Source organism: Marmota marmota, unplaced genomic scaffold (genome assembly GCF_001458135.2).
Source record: "Marmota marmota marmota unplaced genomic scaffold, marMar, whole genome shotgun sequence".
Lineage (NCBI taxonomy): Eukaryota > Metazoa > Chordata > Mammalia > Rodentia > Sciuridae > Marmota > Marmota marmota.
In genome coordinates, this window is record NW_025999932.1 from 11,666,765 (window position 1) to 11,686,750 (window position 19,986).

General features: G+C 39.0%; 1 protein-coding gene across 27 annotated transcripts in view; it reads left to right on the forward strand.

Moving 5' to 3' along the window:
* The window catches only part of Dock9 (dedicator of cytokinesis 9), a 281,271-nt gene that overhangs the window by 95,132 nt on the left and 166,153 nt on the right, over positions 1-19,986 (forward strand). For 2 of the 27 annotated variants that reach the window (XM_048800696.1, XM_048800698.1), the window contains exon 1: positions 11,756-12,235. The exons of 19 other annotated variants lie outside the window; for them this stretch is intronic. In XM_048800696.1, the coding sequence (XP_048656653.1) occupies positions 12,110-12,235 (126 nt within the window). In that variant the 5' untranslated portion in view covers positions 11,756-12,109. Of the gene's footprint in view, positions 1-11,755; positions 12,236-19,986 lie in introns of those variants that run through there. 6 more of the 27 variants (XM_048800703.1, XM_015484134.2, XM_048800705.1 and 3 more) reach the window with 6 other exon arrangements.

Consider the following 19,986-nt stretch of genomic DNA (forward strand, 5'->3'; position numbering starts at 1 on the left):
GCATCATACTTGTCACCTGGGTGTCCCTAGAAGCAGTCCAAGGAGTTTCTGGGGAAGGAATGGGTTCCACTCAGGACAGGTGGTGTCTTTAGTGTAGGTGACAGAAGATTTTCAGCATGTGCCAGTCACGCAGAGATACATTTAAGAAAACAGATACATATTTAAGGGAGGATCTGGGCTATCTCTAAAGAGACATGCTTTTTGAGGTAAAGCAAGGGATACATATTTAAGGGAGAATGCTGCCTATCTTGAGTGGGAGACATGCTTTTGGGGTTCCAGACTCCTCTTTAAAGGAAACTTGGTGAGGTGTGGGTATAGTGAGCTATGTGGAGATGACACCAGTCTGTTGATCACAGGACAGTTTTTGGTAGTCTGGTTATTCTCAGGATCCTTAGGATGATGTGTTCTCCATGATCTGACCAATAGGTGATTTTGGAACATCTCCTATATTATAAGTTTCTTAAAATATTGCATCATTTTTTGATTAATCTTTTTATTGGTGCTAATTAATAGTGCACATGGTAATTTTTGTAAGAGGGTAAATTGGCAGTAACTTTAAGATATATAGATTTCCCAGGAATTTGGGAATGACAGGCCTGGGAGAGAATTTGGCTGGGGAGTAAGAGTTCTGGAAAGGGATGTGAAGCTTTAAATTAAAATTCTATTTCCTTATCCTTCTTTTATTTCCTTTCTACTTATTTTTAAATTTCTTCTCTCCTACGTTTTGGGGAGCTATGAAAAAATGGGCCTCAATTCAAGATTCCACTTCAGAAGGTCCAGGTGGGATCTTGAAATCTATGTCATTATTATTATTTTAAATCTCTTGCAATGACTAGCTGCACAGTTGGGCTTGACACCTCTTTAGGACAGGATCTTGCCTGACCTCATTTCAACTGAACTACACAGCAGGAAGACATTCTTCAGGACTGAGCATTCCTGGGGCCTTGTGAAGAAAAGCCTTCAAGCTGAGCCTTCAGAGGTGAGCAGGCATCTGAAGAGAGAGACAGGGGAATATTCCAGATTGACAGCATTTCTGGAGACAGGAAGGTGAGGCATGAGGAGGCAACACATGCAGTGTCCTTGGTGTAGGGAGTGCTGTGGAGATCCAGGGAAGACTGCCCACAGTCCAGCCTCCTCTCCCCTGAGGCTGTGGGTGACGGGCTGACCCTGCCAGTGATGTATATGAGTAGCTGGGCATTTGGAGAAGTGTCCTGCCCAGGGAGCTGGACCCCTGATGTACTGTCTTGTTCTTCCTTTCTTCTTTTGAGAAGTTAGCTGAAAAGGAAGGTCTTTCTGCTGTTACTCCTCAAGACCCCTTTCCCTTATAGCATTCCCTACTTCAGCCATTAGGAAGTTCACCTGTCTGTGGAACAGAAAATAAAAAGGTTTCAATAGAGTGGGGTTTGAGTTATTTGCCCAGATTGTCCCAGAGATATTACATTCCTTCTAAGGGAGAAGCGCTTATGTTGAGTTTTAGTTTTAAGTTTTTCAAGTTGTAGGAGCTGGTCATTTGTAGCTTCAAAGATTGGTTGATTTTATCTTCATGGCCAAGGAAAGTAAAAATTACCTCTCAATAATATGTTTAGAATGATTTTGTCATATAAGAGCTCTTGACTGGGTCAACTAGTTCTTTATCTTCTGTGCATCAGAATTATCATTTGTAAAATAAAACACTTATTTCCGGGTCCTTGGAGGAATAGAATGCTTACCCCTCACCTGACAGACAGCAAGCCCTAGTGGGACCTGAGCAAAAGGAAAACATCTAGTCACACCTCTCCTACTTTATCTCAAGTTTGATTTGTCATCGTGGCTTTTGTGAATGCTAATTTTGATATTTTACTTAGAAATCAATTAAAGCATTATTATTTTGATTGCTGAATTTTTTAATGTTCTTATAAATTTTGTTCCTTAAGTGAGTACATTGCTCACCCAGCCCTAGAGGAAGCACCATGTAAGCATTAGCTACTTTCATGCATTATTTTCAGGTATTTCCCAAATGATATAAATGGCTTTGAAATTTAAAAAAAAAATGTGTTTAAAGTAATTCATGCTTATTAAGGAATGTTTTTAAAATACAGAAAAGTAGAATGAAATATGGAACAAATGACTTATTTTTCTATCATTATTAGCATTCAATTTCAGTTATTATATCCTGTTATCTCCTCATATTTTCAGGCCCTAGAAAACTTGCCAATATTCCTTATGGCTCCCTTAAGGTAAAGTATGCTTAGAAGGGAGAAAAGATTGTATTTGATCCTGAACTTAAAATATTCACATCTGTTTAACTACCAAGTTTAAGGTTAATTCTGAAACATAATGAACTTAGGGTAAGCTATTTAATTTATATAAGTACCAGTTTCTGTAAACAATAACACCTAGTGTTATATTGCAAGGGTTAAATTGAATTAAATGAGAATGTGTGTCAAATGCCTGGGGCTTGGTAAATGTTGTCTTTACTCATCTCTTCTATGGTTATAGTAAAAATAATAAGTATTGACTGATTTCCTGCTTTAGGTCTTGCTAGAACATAAATGAAAGCATTTGTCTAGAGAGTTCCTCAAGGCCTTATGTAACAGTAGAAGCCCCATTTATTTTGTATTTAACTTGCTACTTTTGAAATAATAGAAAGGCTTTAAGACATGGTCCTTCATGTGGAAAGACCAATGGAATAGTTATAATCCGCTGATTTTACAGAGTTTGATAATCACCTCACTTTCTTTTTTAATCATACTTTTCCTGAATACCCCCACCTCCTATTAAGGGGGGAAAGATGAAGCTCATTCTGTTGTATGTATTAGTTTTTTAAACATTTATTTCAAACGACAAATAATATATATATATATATATATTTATTTATTTATGGGGTCCAATGTGATTTTTAAAAAATTTTTTTTAAATTTATTTTTTAGTTGTAGTTGAACACAATACCTTCATTGTATTTATTTATTTTTATGTGGTGCTGAGGATCGAACCCAGGGCCTCGCACGTGCTAGGTGAGCACTCTGCCGCTGAGCCACAACCCCAGCTCCAATGTGATGTTTTGATACATGTTTATATTGTGGAATGACCAAAAAAAAAATAATTAGCATATCCATCACCTCATATTTCTATTAATATTTCTTTGTGGCAAGACAACATTTAAAATCTGAACTCCAAGGAATTTTGAAATAATCTAGAAATGTTAATAGCTTTAGTAAATGAATAAAGATTGTTGCAGCCCCATTACCACCATCACCACCATCATCACCATCACCACCACCACCACCACCACCACCACCACCATCCTCATCATCATCATTGGTTTCTAGGGTATATAGTGTATGTTTTGATTTGGCAGCTATCAGAAGGGAAGCTTTAAGTGACAGGAATGGAATAAGCTGGCAGGGGTCATATGATTCTGATTATTCCCAGGAGGCACAGGTCATGGCAATCAGCTATTGCATCGGAGGAGCAGAGAGGACAGGCCTCCAGGGGAACTCTGGGCACCTACTTCTGCACAAAGGAAAAGGGGGAAGGCTAAAGGGGAAAGTCCACTGCGTGGAAACTTTGCATAAGGGAAACTTTGCATAATGACCTTTCTTGAACTCACCTTCCCCTTAAGCTGCATTTATATGTTCAACTCCAGTCACCTTTATTTGCAGCCTATCAGTGAAGAAATTCATTTAGTGTATTTACCTATTTTTATAGGCTCTGGGATACAAGGGAGTATAACTTCTCAGGACATGTTGCCCAGGAATAACAGCATGTGAGCCCCTTCAGACCAGCTCTGATTTCTGTTCCTGGGCAGTCTCTTACAGGAAACCGGTTACAATGAGTGTGGAGGAAATGGCAGGCCCTCCTTTAGGCAACAGAATGAGAAGAGATGCATCATCTTTGCTGCTGATGATATTTCCTTATGGAGATGCTTTTAAAATGAGGGGACTTCCCAATTATTGTTAGGGAACTGGTATTACTGCCCACAGTCATTGTCTTCTAAATGCAAGCTAAATTTAACCAAAAGTGTTAAAGGAAATGTTACAGTCCTTTATGCAAAGTTTCCATGCAGTGGACTTTCCCCTTTAGCCTTCCCCCTTTTCCTTTGTGCAGAAGTAGGTGCCCAGAGTTCCCCTGGAGGCCTGTCCTCTCTGCTCCTCCGATGCAATAGCTGATTGCCATGACCTGTGCCTCCTGGGAGTAATCAGAATCATGTGACCCCTGCCAGCTTATTCCATTCCTGTCACTTATAAATCAGTCTTCCAGCTTTGCCCCTTGTAACACCCGATGGAACTTGCCTTAGGTAAATTTAACAGACACAAATAGAGATTTTACATAGCCAATAAACTTAGAGACTGGTAATTTGTGCTTTTCATTATGGTACCTTGGGAAGTGGACATGGGAAGGAGTAAAATAATGAACATTTGTCTTCCATTTATATGTGAATGATACACTTTTTAAAGGAAGGAAACCTTGAGTGTTTTTAAAAAAAATTTTGATTTTTTTCCCATCAAGAACATGTCTGTAACCCTTAACCTCAGTATTTGTGATATAGAATAAAATTAGAAAATTCAAGCTAATGTGAACTCCTCTGAGGTTTGGGTCTTTGATAAGTTATAACAAGGTGATGAAGCTTTATCATTTGTTCTGTAAGTAAACATTTAGGCATTGCCTACTGCGCACATAGTACAGGACAAAGCCCCCACCCTCCTTTTCCAGTGCTTAAAGCTGCCAAAGGGTGGCATGTAATTCCAAACATGGTTGAGGCTGGGTTTCAGTAACCTGTCCTGGGAGCTTATTTTGGAGAAACATTCCATGCACATTATATATTCCTTAGCTTTGTAGAAAGCTGTCTCTAAAATAAGTGATTGACTCTGTTAGCCAAATTAGTATTATCATGATCAAAATACATTGATAGTTTACAGAAAAAATCTTGGTGTCCAGAGATTTAGCCCAGTGGTAGAGTGCTTGCCTAGCATGCATGAGGCCCTGATCTAATTTCCATTACTGCAAAGAAAAAGAGGAAAAAAAAGAAAAAAAAAGAGTCCTCTTATTTCCCAACCAAGGAGATCTTGAGCCTTCAGTAAATTCATTTGACCATTTTTTTTTGTTTGTTTGTTTTTTAAGCACCTACTTTGCTTTAGGACTTGGAGATAGGGCATTGGACATAATGGGCAATTGCCTTTACAGACTTAACAGAGCTGCTTTTCCCAGGAGTATTAAGCAAATTAAAAAAATAGAATATAGAATGCTAGATGGTGACAGAGGTTACAGAAAAATAATGTAGGGAAAGTCGGGGATAGTGTTACAGTTGGGGCTCTCGATATGGAGAAGCCTCCTGAATATTCTTCAGCAGCAGGCAAAACCTTCTGGACGCAGTGGGACACATCCAGTGTCAACCTGACTCTCCCCATCTTAGGAAACCTTGAGTGTTTTTAAAGGAAGTTTCCTCATCTAGAAACAAGGACTTCTTAAGGGCCAGTCCCCCAGTGTCCCCCACAGTCCCAGCACTGTGAGCTTACCTGAGAGCTGGGTAAAGGGGAGGGTAGCCTGTCTCCCCTACAACCCTTCTTCACAGATGCACTTTAGTTTTTATGTCAGCTAGCCTCTTGGCTCCTCCCTGCTCTGTTAGAAGTAGAACCTGACATATTTAGAAATATACCCACCTCTTAGTCTTTTTTTTTTTTTTAAAGAGAGAGGAGAGAGAAATATGTATTTTTCAGTTTTTGGTGGACACAACATCTTTATTTTATGTGGTGCTGAGAATCGAACCCAGCGCCCCGCGCATGCCAGGCGAGCACGTTATAGCATTCCTTTGGATAGTTTCTTTTCCCCCAAATATCAATAATAATGGAAGTTTTAATAGTTATTATTATAAATATATAGAGCTAGAAATATCTTTTGATGTAAGTCCTTCATTTTACCTTTTATAGGTGAAGTTTATGGGGCTCAGAAAGGTGAAGTGACTTTTATAATGTCACATAACTGTGGAGTGGCTTAGTGGGGTCAGAATCCCAGTGTGAGCTTCCTCTATTCCGTTATCTCATAATCCAACTCATTAATTTATTTTCTGACTAAAGAAGTGGTGAATGCTTTTGAAGAAAATTTGCAAAATATAGAAGACTTTAGAGAAAAATAATCACAAATAGTCCTGTATACCAGAGGTAATCAATAATCAGATTATTATTTTTTAAATCTTACATGTGTATGATGTGGTAAACATTTTCTCAATATCATTAAAAGTTCTTAGAAAACAATTTTTTAAAATTTTTTTTAGTTATAGATGGACATAATATCTTTGTTTTATTTTATTTTTATGTGGTGCTGAGGATCAAACCCAGTGCTTCAAGTGTGCGAGGCAAGTGCTCTGCCACTGAGCCACAACCCCAGCCCAGATAACAATTTTTATTGGTTATATTTTTGGCCTTGTTTTGGAGAGAAAAATATTGGTCTTGAGTTGTCTACCAGTCTTTAGTTTCCTATGATCCATTCATTTGCTGACTTAGCCTTCAGGCAACAAATTATACTGTGCACACATTGACACTGCTGATTACCATCTAATGGTTGTTTAAATTGCTATTGTTATCCCTACTCAAATAGAGTTTGAACTTGCCAACATGAAAACTATTGAAAATTTGAACCTGTCACCGGAAGTGTGGTTGACTTTCTAGCTCATCTCTGCAGACCTCATGTTCCTCATTCTGTGAGTCAAACCTCCTCTATGGGTGCCTTCTCTGAGGTTTAGGTGAAGTCTGTGGACCTCTCCTCAGAGAATTCACAGGAACACAAAATTTTGTGTGTCATTTTAGAGGGCTCAGAGACCACCTTTCCCTCAAGTTCAGCCTTGTATTCCAGGCTAAAAAACACTATAGAGTAGGTGATAATGTGGATTAAATCTTTGTGTTTATTTGATTAAATCTTTAATGATAAAGATAATTGAGGTAAGCTTCAGATTTTATATCAGAATGTGTTCTTCATTTAACAACTCTCCTAATAGGCCCTCACAACTTTTGGTAGGAACTCACTCTCCTCCTCTCATCTCTGCCTACCCCGTGTCTGTGCTGTCCTTTTGTGACTTTCTCTTCCTCTGCTGTAGTTCACTGTGTACTTACTGCCTTCCCCCCTGAATCTGCCCTCAGTGCTGTTCTTCTGTTTGGCTGCTCCTTGTCCCTTCTATCTACTGTGTTTTTCTCAGCAGAGCAAATCATTTTCCTGACACCTTTTCTTTTCTTTGGCCAGCAGGCTGACCAATAACAATACACTGTGGATAATCTTTAGTCATTTGCTCCCTTTTGCAGTTTTTTAAAAAATATTTATTTTTTAGTTTTAGGTGGACACAATATCTTTATTTTTATTTTTATGTGGTGTTGAGGATAGAACCCAGGGCCCTGCGCATGCCAGGCAAGCACTCTACGGCTTGAGCCACATCCCCAGCCCCTTTTGCAGTTTTTAAAAAACTTTTATATACAGTTTGTTACCCAGAACAAGAAAAAAGGAATGATCATTTGGAGTAGAGATGTAAAATACATATAAACATGTATATGTGTATGTGTGTGTTTTTTTCTTTTGCCCTTAGCTGGAAGAAAGGAATATTTTAATTGTTAGTAAATAGTTGAGTTTTGATTTATGAGCAGTTGAAAATTGCTGCTTTAATTCAGGCCTTTAACAAATGAAGATGTGTGCATATTTTACAAATACGTATTTTCACTGTAGGGCTAAAAGTGACCAGTGTCCCCAAACTGACATGGCATTCAATTCAGCAATGCATTTTGAGTGCTTTCAGTCTCTGAGATGGTGGAGACTCTAAGATGGATAGGATACAGTCCCTGTTCTCAGTGAATTTCCAGAACCACTGAAGAGTTAACAAGAACAAATACAATAAAAGGTAGATTCTGAAAGACTTCTTAACAGAGGTACAAGTAGTGCCTAGAGGTTAACAGAGGAGGAGCTGATTTATCTTGGCTGGTAGGATCAAGGGAGGTTTCCTGAGGAAGGGGCATTAAAACTGGGTGCTGGACTTGAGTAGGAAGCTTCAGCTTCTCTGAGTGTGACTGAAGTTCCTACCATAGGGAGAGAAAGATGGGATTGCAAGGTCTAAAGTTAGTTTCCTTAGAGTCAAAAATTGCCCTTGGAAAATTTCTTAAATTCCTCTAAAGTTTTCATGGTTTTGAGTGCCCAGCCTATATGGTAATTTGTATGCACATTAAAATTTGAGAACTAAAACCCTTGTATAGAAGCATTTATTCCACCCTGCTTTGAAGTGTTCCTGTTTTCTCACAGGGCTTACTGTGGTCTGTTGTAAGAGTACAACTTTGTACCCTTAATACATGCTCCTGGTTGTGTTTAGTATTGTAAGGGTTGAATAAATTATTGTGTGAAAACTCTCGAGAAGATAGTAGGAGTTCAGTCACATTAGAGTTTGAATCCAGAGGCCCAACACATACCTTGTTCTTAGAAGGATTGTTAAGGAAAACTTGACCGCATATTTCCTGTTCTTCTACAGTGGCATTTCCTCTGGTGGCTGTGCTGACCAGATGTCATCCTCATGCCCTCAGATATTGATCTCATGAGTCTCAGAGAAACCACATCCTAGTCGGAGGTCGGGGTCTGAGGTGGGATGCTGTGCCACGCAGGACTCTCTGGGACGGTCAGACTTGTACAGCGATCAGTCTTATGAGCAAGATAGATTGCCAGTGCTGCAGATGACCTGAGAAGTCACTTAGAGGAACGTTGACAAGAGGATCTGTTCCTCTAGCCCTCAGAATTTCCTTTTTTCATAAGTTGGGCCCTCTTGAAGGCGACAGACTAGAACTTTGCTCTCAAATTTGCTTTCCTTCATCTGGGATTTAAGTATAATGCTCCGAGATGGAGTAAGAATGGCTGTGTGAATTTTACTGCCATGTTTCCTACAAACATGTTGAGAACCCTGTCTACATTAATCAGACCCCTCTACATAAATCTCCCTGTGAGAAACTTTTAAAAAACTATGTGCTTTACAGATTGGCATGTTTTCCCCTTTTGATAATATAAATTATGGAACTGATGTTTGCCTTTTTGTCGTGGCTGCTTAGAAGCTCAGAGCCAATTGAAAGGTTTTTCCTTAATTACAAAAGAAATGTAGAGTCATTGTTGAACATTTTTGAAAACACAGAAAATCATCAAGAAGAAGGTGTTTGGCTCATGGAGTGAACAAGTGAGGTTCTAGATGAATATTTGAAGACATCTTTTATAATCAAGTAGCAAAGAGGGAAGAACGGTTGATTTTTCGTTGCTGATATGGTAATGTGTTGCAGCAACACAATTGGTAGAATTGTCATATTAGACCAGACAGCCAGAATCCTGAATTTAAGACCAAGGTTAATTTCTTCAGGTTGGAATGACAACAACAACAATGGGAGTTACCATTAAATGAATGCCTACTATGTACCAGGCACTTAAAGACCATTTAAAGACTTTTTAACCCCTTCACTAAATTCTGTTTGTGGGGATTGAAGCCAGATGCTGTGGTTATCAATTCTGGCTGGCTGGCAATCGGTAGGTACTGTGCTTTCTAGTAGTTTAGCACAGTTGGAATAAAATACTGGCTCAGCATCATGCCATGATTTTCAGTGTGCACACTGGATCCCTGTCCCCACTGCTGGTCATGCAGCCTTCTGTCTGTGTGTAAACTCTGCATGAGTTTCCTCTTCTGTAAAATGCGGATGCTGTTGCAAAGAGGTGTGAAGATCAAATAAATGGCCATCTATGCAGGGCTTGAACAGGACTTGGGCACTGTGAGCACTAATCATCTTTGTCAAATGACCTTTTTTAAGTTCCTTCCCATTTTTTACAGATACCAGGGTGTTTTGACTCAACAAATAGGAGAGCATTTCTCAAAGTGCGAAATCCTGGTAGCTTAATGTCGACAGGTATTTGAGGAAGAACTGGACTATGTGGGACCTTTAAATCACCTGGAGGAGGTCTTGAAGTTGTTGGCCATGCCGAGCGCTACTGAGGCCCACCCAGTGGGTGTTGTGTTTGTGGCATCGTCCTTTCTTAGAACATCTCTGAATTTTGGTTTAACTGATCTTTCAAACTGTGTATATGTAACTGAAACTCTGTTGTTTTTTCTGTCTTCTTGTGACTTTATAAAGGTAGATTTTTAAAATTCAGAGACCACATCATTTTGAAACATTGCATTGATTAGAGAGCTTCTATTAATACTAAAGATTATCCAAGGGTTAGAAATTGGGTAATTTAAAAAAAAATGTTATAAAAGTCACTACTGTTTTTTAAAAAATATTTTTAGTTCTAGATGGACACAATACCTTTACATATTTAAAATTTATTTTTATGTGGTGTCTGAGGATCAAAACCAGTGCCTCACACCTGCCAGGCAAGAGCTCTATCACTGAGCTACAGCCCCAGCCCACTACTATTTTTATAAGAGATTCATTAATCTCTTGTGATTTGTTACAAAATTAATATCCACACTCAGAAGATCTCCGCTATTTAAGTGATCAAGCTTGGCTGTTGGAGGGAAACAGCCAATGCCGGTGCTGGTGGGAAGGAAGAGGCTGTGTGGGCACAGGGTGGCTTCTCAGCTTCTGCACAGACTGCACTGAGTCTTCCTGGCCTCAGCTATTTTACCTGGAAAGTGGGACCCTCTGCCTGATCTCAAATACTTACTAGTTGCTTTCTTTCCTCCAGGGCAGGGTATCTAAGGCAACTATTGTTGCTGTATGACAACTAGATTCATTGTTTCCTTGCCACTACTACTGTTGCCTACTGTTACTAAATGCTTCCTCCTGTCAAGGAAATAAAAAGCAAAATTAAATGGGAGAAGCTCCATAGTGTCCCAGGAATATCCCAGAGTAATACTGAATCTCATCATTAGTGCTGATTTTCCATGTAACTTCTTAATAAATACTTTAATACCTGTGTTTAATTTTTCCTAGGAGATGATTTTTATAAAAAAAATCTATCTACATGCCAGGTGTGGTGGTGCACACCTATAATCCCAGTAGCTGAGGCTGGAGGATCGAACATTCAAAGACAGCTGTAGGAAACTTAGCAAGACCCTATCTCTAAATAAAAAATAGAAAAGGGTTGTAGATGGGGCTCTGTGGTTAAGGGTCCTGAGTTCAATCCCTGGTACAAAAAAAAAAAAAAAAAATTACCATCAATATGTGAAATAATAAAAATAGCAGACTTTTGGGTAGGACATATTTTGGATGCTATTAGCATTGAACCATGGAATGATGACTCAGCTACTGTTCTGGGTTTTATGTGTGTCCCTATTAATTGTATTCTTTTGTCATTGATGATGTCTTTTCACCCTGCCTTCCCAGCTGGCCCAAGCTCCCTATGTTTTCTGTGGTCTTCTCAGTACCTAATACTGGGCATATTTACCCTCAGGTTCCTGCACCTTTGTTGGTATATTTAAAGGAATATTCTGTTTAATGAAAGTGTCCATCATCACGTACATGCTTTCCTGAACAGAACATGAATTTATTAAACATAGTGTCATCTTTCTGGCATGTGTAAACCGTAGCTATGTCAGATTTGGGAGTCTGTTGTTCAGGGAGAAGCTCTTCCTACTCCTGTACCTCCTGGGAACACCCTTGCTGGTTCCTTCTTTGATCATCAGCCAAGCAGTTGGTGTTTAGCCATAACACAAATGAAAGAATTCTGAAACTATAAGGCTTTGGAACTGCCAGACGACCTAGCTGGCTTCCAAGCTCTGTAAGCTTGAGATTGGAAGTAATTATGAAGGAATCTCACGTGACTGGTTTTCTTTTAAACACTGCACTATTTGGATTCGGATTGATTTGGCCCACACCGTGTGGAACAGACACAATAAGGCCGGTCTTTATCGAAGAGTCAGTACACTGTGTATTGTTCAGTTTGGGGTTTGTTTTTCTTTGGCCAGCTAGCAGGAGCCTCCCATTTTCCGAGCAGTAGTAACACCCCTGGAGGCTGGCCTTTGCTGTCATGCCTTCCCACCCCGCAGGCTCCACAGATCCAGCCGATGCTGCTGACCCTCGTGCCTGGGAAGCCAGTTTCCTTTCCTTCCTCAGGCCACTGGCATGTGTGCACAGCCAGGGACTCGCAGCTGTCCTCGGTGCAGGCTTTCTGACTTGTGTTTTCCGTGAGAATGCAGGCTGATAAATGCAGGACAAACAGTAGAAGTGTCAAAAAAGAACTGGTGATCGAGTCCCCCCTGCAGTACAAGGATGCTGCTCAAGGAGAGGTGGAAGCAGAGAGCCCAGGCCCTGTGCTGGTAAGAGGGGCTTTGCTTGTGAGAGGTCTTGTGTAGACCATTGCTGTCTCTTAACTGTGCTGTGTATGTGAGGTTACTACCTCTTACCTCTGTTCAAGTTTAAAACTTGCTGTGCTTGCTTCTTGGGACCTCTTCTCTCTTTCTCTTTAGATGGATTTAGGCTCCACTTTGATTCCTCTTTGTAAAGAAAGAAATGTTAACATTTTGTGGGTAAACGTGGTTTCCAGAAGGCTTCTTTGTATAGAACAGTTATGTATTGTTCAAAATTATGTCCTACCTGGCTGCTTCCAAATGTAAACTCAGGGAGGTGCTTTCTAATTCCAACTGTAGGGTTTAGAAAAGGTCTGCTTTGCAAAATTAAAACCTTTTCTACATTATTTATGTTTTTGAGAAAACAGGGTAGGTACCATTGGGGGTTCTAAAGAAACACAACTGTTGAAATTCCATGTGCTCTTTCTCACTTGTTTTTAGCAGGTTTGCTTAAACAAAATAGAAAAGAACCTAAACTGTGAGCCAACTGACAGAGAAGTTTCTGTTCTTAACATTTGCTAAGTCTTAGCAGTTTGGATGAAGTCAAGTGCTTTGGTGGACTTTGTAAGGGAGGAATGTGAAAAACGATTGTGTTGTTATCATCAATGAGTAGGTTGTGCTTCTCTCCCGGAATTTCTTTAGTACAATAAAGGCACATAATTTTTTAAGCAAGCTGCAAAAAGCACCAGCATGCACTGCAAAGGGGACAATTGAGCCTTTCAAATGATCTGTTAAAGGGATTGTTAAACTAGTACTTACTCCTTTTATATAGTGTTTTTTTTTAAACACAGAGGATCAGTTGCTGTTACTATAAAGTATGTGGTTACTAGTTTACTTAATTTTCAATTAACATCTGTAAAAATCTGAACTTAAACTTTCCTAAAACAAACTTGATTTGAACCAAAGTGCTTTCCTCTGCAACAGGTGAGGCTGCCTTCTGTTGTATTGCCTTCAAAATTATGTTGCTAATCTGAACTGAGGAAATCATAAAGTATGTCTTTTCCCTGCAGATTTTCATCTTAGAGATTTAGGTTTCTCTTTCTTCACCCTCTGGTATATGTTGCTGGGAAATGTTATTTGTTATCTTGGATTCCTTCCTGCTGGTCTAAGCTCTTTCACCTATTGAGTTGCCTGAACTGCTTACATGCTATGTAGATTTAACTGCTCAAAGCTCCCAGCCAGTGTAGCTTAGACTTTCTTGGAGGAAGTTGTGTGGTTTCAGTTCCCTTGTGAATAGTCTTAAATCTCTCTCTCAATGATTCTCCAGATGTGGAGGAATGTTTGTCTAGAGGATTGAATACATGTAAAGAGATGTCATGTGATTTTGTTTTTAATTACTTAAGTTACTTTTAAAATATTTTGCTTCTCCTTCTAGTGCTAAAAAAAAAAAAAAAAAAAAAAAAAAAAAATTGCTGTGTTTAGCCAGGCGTGGTAGTGCACTCACCTGGAGGCTGAGGCAGGAGGATTGCGAATTCAAAGCCAGCCTCAGCAATTTAGGGAAGCCCTAAGTAACTCAGTGAGACCCTGTCTCTAAATAAAATACAAAAAAGAGCTAGGGATATGGCTCAGTGTTTAAGCACCCCTGGATTCACTCCCTAATACCCCGCCCTCCCATTTTTTTTTTTTTTTTCCTGTGCTTATGTTTCAGTTCCTTCTTAGGTCAAATCTCACTGCAGGCAGTTCCATGGAGAGGTCCTGTTCCCTTGCAGGGCAAAACTGCACCTGGTGGGAACTGTCTCCAGGGTTCAGAAACTTCTGGTGGTATGGAGCCTTCAGCTGTGTGCACCCACAGAGATGTGAAGGAGAGGCAAGAAAACAGAGATACAAGACACCTTTTTTACCCGCTGCTGTTTCCCTTCTTCTAGCAGGGAACAAAGATAGAAAGAACTTGTGTCAGATAAGAGAAGTCAGAGTATGTAAACAGAGCCTCTGCCTGCAGCCCTGTTCCTTACCTGCATCTACTGCTGCCCACTGCAAATGTGAATTCAGAAAGCTTCTGGGAATGCCGCTTGTTTCTCAAGATGACTTTTAAAACTGCAGACACAGCCCTGAGATCTGTTTATTGAAATTCTATTCATGTATAATGTCAGTGGCCCCTGTGCTTAGCAAGAATCACCAAGTCTATAATTTGAGTGAGTTATACCAAGAGACATTTAAATATAGGTAACATACTTTATTCAGGAAGTAGCATTTTGAAATCTAGTTTTGCTTGTTTTAGTTATGTACACAAAATAGCCTTTGGGAGAAAATATTACCTAGTTTGGAAAGGAGAGCAATACTTAATGCATGTAGTGAGAAATGAAAAGAGGATAGAAGTGGCGGGGAGAAGCACTTTTTTTTTTGATGCTTAATTATATGTGATTTTTTATTTAAAATGACTTTCCAAGTCTTCCAATGATTTTATAGGCTTTGTTTCACTTTTATTATCTCAAACAGCTAGAAATCAATATGCTTTTTGTATTTTATTATAATCACTATGTATGCTATTTTATTTATTTTTTTATTAATATCAGAACCACATGTATCAACCAGTAAGCAGTACAGATTTAAGTTAGCTTCTCAGTTGTTATGGTGTCACTGCCAGATTCTTGGGATTTCGCTAACGCTGAATACTATTTCAAGCACTTTCTCCAACTAGCTGTATAACTAGCAAAACATGCCACCACTCTAGGCCTACTTTCTCATTTGCAAAATCAAAGACCTCAATTAGATAATATCTAATATTTTATCTATTTATAAAATTCCATGATATTCCCCATCACATTCATTTACTTCTATTTCATCTTCATTTGCTACTTCTCTACTGATAAAAGCATAATTTTCTATAATCAAGTAAATATGAATTCATTAAAAACACAAACCCAAAATATTCTTATTCCAATATATTTGCATTAATAGATAAGAAGGCTCTCACTTGAATTTTCATATGTGGGGAGAAGCACTTTTAACCTTTTTCTCCATTCTTAATACTTTGCTCTTTATACTTCCAGACTTTCTCTTATGCATACGAAAGCATAGCTGTTTTTGTGTGTTTGAGAATGTACAATAGATTTCTGCATTAATTTTCTCCAGAACACATAAAGAACATCTTTCTTTGTCACTGTATGTGGATTATGCTATTATTTTTAATGGCTATATAGTATTCCATTTTATGTCTCTACCACAATTTAGTGATTATTCAATTTGTTACAAATTCTTTACAGTTAGTAACAATGCAACAGTGAATGTACTGGTAAATATATCTTAAAGCGCTTATGCAAACCAGAAGCTGTACTTTTTCTATAAACATTCTATTAGAAGTTTCCTCTGTTTGGAAATAATGTTTCTCCTTCTGCCAGGTGTACATTTAGGGTTTGTCCTTAGCACTGGCTGCTTGTTCAAGGCTGGTAAAGTCAAATGTTTCGACTTGGACATGACATTATAAAATTCCAGAGGCTAAACAGGTACCTGTGTAAGTGGGTCTTGTCCCCTGCATTGTGACAGTAAGCCATGCAGGAAGTACATGGGGGAAACTTTGCTGTTCCTATCCAGGCTTGCTGCCAAGCCCATTGAAAAATGGCTGTGGGCTGTGGATGACTAACAGGAACAATCAGAATACTCTCGATGTCTACATGTTAGTTATTGTGCTTACATTTGAACAACTATTTCTGACTCCAAATTCTGTAAAGTAGTTCCTGGAAATAATTTATTCTAATTGTTATTGCCCAGTCATTTAGAGGAAAAGGGTGGGACCTCAGAGACAAAAATGGCTGGGTTCTAGATTATTAATGTGGCTACTTCATTGGATTTCTTTCCTAGGCAGGTAAGGACTCAGTGCAGGTCTTTTGGGAATTTTGAGGGTTGAGAGGTATGTACACAAAATAGAAACTAGAGAGGAGTTGAATTTTCACATGTAAGGTGTACTCCAATATTGTTTGAAAAGTATCTTTTGAGAGACATCTTTTGGGTTTTTCTTGTTTTTCTGGGATCATCAAGTGTTAAAAATGGAACTTGAGTTCTTTAGTGTTTCAATAAACACACTGCCACTCTAGCTAAATAACTACTTGAGACTTCCGAGCATGTGCCCAATGTAGAGTGGACCAGAAAGCACCTGGGTTTTGATTGGACAAGGCAGCCCATTTCTGGGAAAGCCTCTCTCCCAAAGAGGGGAAGAATGAAATGAGAACCTTTTTTGTCCCTAAAGTTTTATTTGCTTTAGAAATAGTAGACTAAGTGAAGGAAGACACCAACCCTGATGGGTGATGATTATGTTGTTAATATCCTGTAAGACTTTAAAGTAACTTGATTAAATTAGGAAACTGTTCTGCTTTATAGGTTTTCTTGTATTTGCATAAACTACTTTAGAAGAACTTCATTAATTATATCCATGATATTGAATAAGTAGTTTCTTTGTTTTAAAATACTGGCAGGTGTAGGAAGGAAGTTCCTTCCTGTAAGCTTTATGTAGACACATTTCCATGTGACAAAAGCAGGAATTTGACTTACTCAGAGCCAGGAGCCTTCACACTGTGCTCTTGGTGAATCCCTTTCATTTGCTTATTCATTATTAGTTCATTCCATTCATATTTTTAAGTCCTAAGATTTCCTAGACTTTTAGGATCACATAATGGGGATTCAGAAGCCTTCCTCTCCCCAGACAAGGGGTTTGTTCCTTAGAAATGCTTTCGCAGGGCTGGGGCTGTGGGCTCAGTGGCAGAGCACTTGCCTAGCATGTGTGAGGCCCTGGGTTTGATCCTCAGCACCACATTTAAAAAAAAAAAAAAAAAAGGCATTCTGTCCATCTACAACTACAACAAAATTAAAGAAAAGAAAAGCTTTTGTGTGATGGTTTTTAGGCCTAATGAGTGTTAATCTGACCCATTCTTTCCAAATTCCCAGAAAGGTAATACTGAAATAATATCAGCTCCAGGAATGACATGCTCTTGGATTTTTTAGCACTTAAAGCAGGGATTGCTGTCTTTGCAGTCAGTACAGCGACCCCCACATTTCCTAGGAACAGTTTGCATGATCGGGATTCCCACTGTCACACAGTCATATTGTGGAGTGGTCAGTGGAAGGAATCTTTGGGAAGTGTATGCTAAGATAGTGGTGGGAGTAAATTTATTAACTGTGCCTGGCTTGCAAAACCATCCCAGAGAAGGAGCTTCCATAACTTGTGTTCCCACCTCATTGTAATGCGGAGCCACTCTTTAGGGGGTTCTTGCTTATGTAGAAAACTAAAATCTTACTTATGCTAATGTGTTTCTTTTCTGATATTTTGTCACCAGTGTGGAGGCAAAATGGTTTGTGGCTGGTTTTTCTTTCTTTCTTTTTTTAAATAGCAAGGGTGTGCCTGTTGTTTTTTATTTGGGTGTAATAATAAAAACATAATGCCTTGCTCTGGCCAAACACTGTTTTATGCCCACTAAGTACATTATTTCAATTAACCCTTGCAACTCTGAGAGGCAGGTGCTGTCTTTACTCTTCTCTTGATGATGAGGGAACTGAGCACAGAGAAATTAGGTAACTTGCTCAGAGTAATGCATTTAATGAGTGGCAGAACCAGGATTGTAGACTTCTGGTCAGGTTTTCTAAGATCTATGCTTGGACATGTTAACAAAAAGGAGTCTATTCATTTGAGCTTGGCACTGGGAATGTAAAGATGAACAAGCAAAGTAAAAAAATTTAAATGATTAAAATCCAGTTTACAAACAACAGAAATACAGAGAAAGGGAGTGGAAGTTGGAAGCATGAATGGAAGTGTTTGCACGAAGCAGCATCAATTGATGGAGTATCTGAGAGTCCAGAGGCATGTTGCTTTCCTTTCTAGGGTTTTTTTCCCTTTCTTTTTAAAAAAAATATTGCAGCATGATCCTGAAATGTTTATTCCTTAATCAGTAAAATGAGCACTGTTGTCCCCAAAGTGTTTAGAAGGGGCTGCTGTTCACTTCGGTGTGTGCTAGTGGTGAAAGGTGGTGGCTGCCCACCAGGCAGCTGTGTCCAGGGCGGCCCAGTAGAGAGCACTTTGGAGAGCGGAGACCTAACCTTCATCCCTGTCTGCCTGGAAGTCTCTGCAGATCACCACTCCCATCCCCCTATCCTCCTGGGCTTCAGTTTTCTCATGTGTAAAATGAGAAGCACGCAGTAAATACTCTCTCAGGTATCTTCTGGGGCCTGAGTTCTGTGTTTCAATGTTAGTGTCTGATCCCAGGATAACCTATGATGGAGTCATGTTCAGGATCCCAGAGTTTTACTTTCAGGTTTTAAGCTTATGTATTCAAAATCATTTGGGGTTTGGGCCATTGGAGCTGCAAAATGGGATGTCCCATTAAGACTGGTGAAAGGGGTGGCCACTTGGAAATGAGTAAAAGGGCAACAGAAATTGGAGTTAGGGAACACTAGACAGGAGCCTACAGATGGCAGATGACTGATGGAGAATAATTTTAGAATCAAGAAGACTTGCAAATTATAGTTTTTCCTCAACTTACCACAAGTTTGAAATGCCCTGTAATGTGATATAACCAGGGTACAGTTTCTCTTAAAGTGACATTTTGAGGCTTTGGAAGTTTTAAGTGCTCTCTTTCCTGACAGATATACATGTCACTTACTAGTGGGTCTGATCTCTGAGGGCCCTGCCAGCTTCCTGGGGAGGTACTGGGGATTCCCCTGCTGTTGAGTTTCCTCCCAAAGGAAAGATATCCAAGAGCCTAGTGCTCACTTTTAGGAGACCCACTTGCCACTTCAAATCCAAGACTGTTCAGATGGAGGAAGGAATGATGATCACCCTCAGACCTCTCCTCTCTGAAGGCTCAATCGCCTGGTCTTTCCTTACTCCATTTTTTTCTAAGCATGGAGATCATTGTTAGTCTCCTGCTTAATGCCTTTCTCGGATTCTCCTTTGCAGAGAAGAGAAAACAATGGATTCCTTGCTTCTCAGAGGTTGCCTCTGAATTTGCCTGTTGGCCTCACCTGCCTAAGTAAAAACTTAAGGAATTGGATTGTCCATTGTTTTGCCATGAAGTTTTTAAAAATATCTGTGTATTAAAATTTCACAAGTCAGTAATAATTTATAGAAATAGTAACATGACCTACATATATAATTTTAGATTTTCTAGTAACCATGTTAAAGTAAAAAGAATCAGGTTTAATTCATTTTAATGATGTAATTTTTAACCTAGTATTTCCAAAATGGTAGTTGTTTCAGCATTTAAAATATAAATGCTTATAAAAATGTTAAGGTATTTTACATTCTTTTAATTACACTACGTCATCGATATTTAGTGTGTGTTTTAGGCATAGCACATCTGAATTAAGACTCACCACATTTTAAGTACTCAGCAGTCACATGTGGCTAGTATCTGCCCAACTTAGCAGTACAGTTCTATAAATTTACACATTTAGTAGCTTAAAAGTCTCAAAATAGGAAGTCATTTTGGGAGTTGAGTTACCTCATTTCTGGATGAGGTAACATATTTGTAAATCAGTAGCGGGGGGGGGAGATTTTAAGAGTAGGGTTAAGTTTTCTTTGCAAAGATCGTGCCCTGAAGAATTTGATTGAATCATAAATGATCTGTTACCTAACGGCATTAATGTTTGTCCAAGCGTTCAAACCTGTTCTTTGGTGGGGAGATTTAGTATTTTGGAGTAAGATTTTTAATATTCTTGAAGAGGGAAATGAGAGTCATTCAAGCAGGGTCTTTTTTGTCTTTTATCTCCGCATTGGTGAGACTGAAGCCTAACCA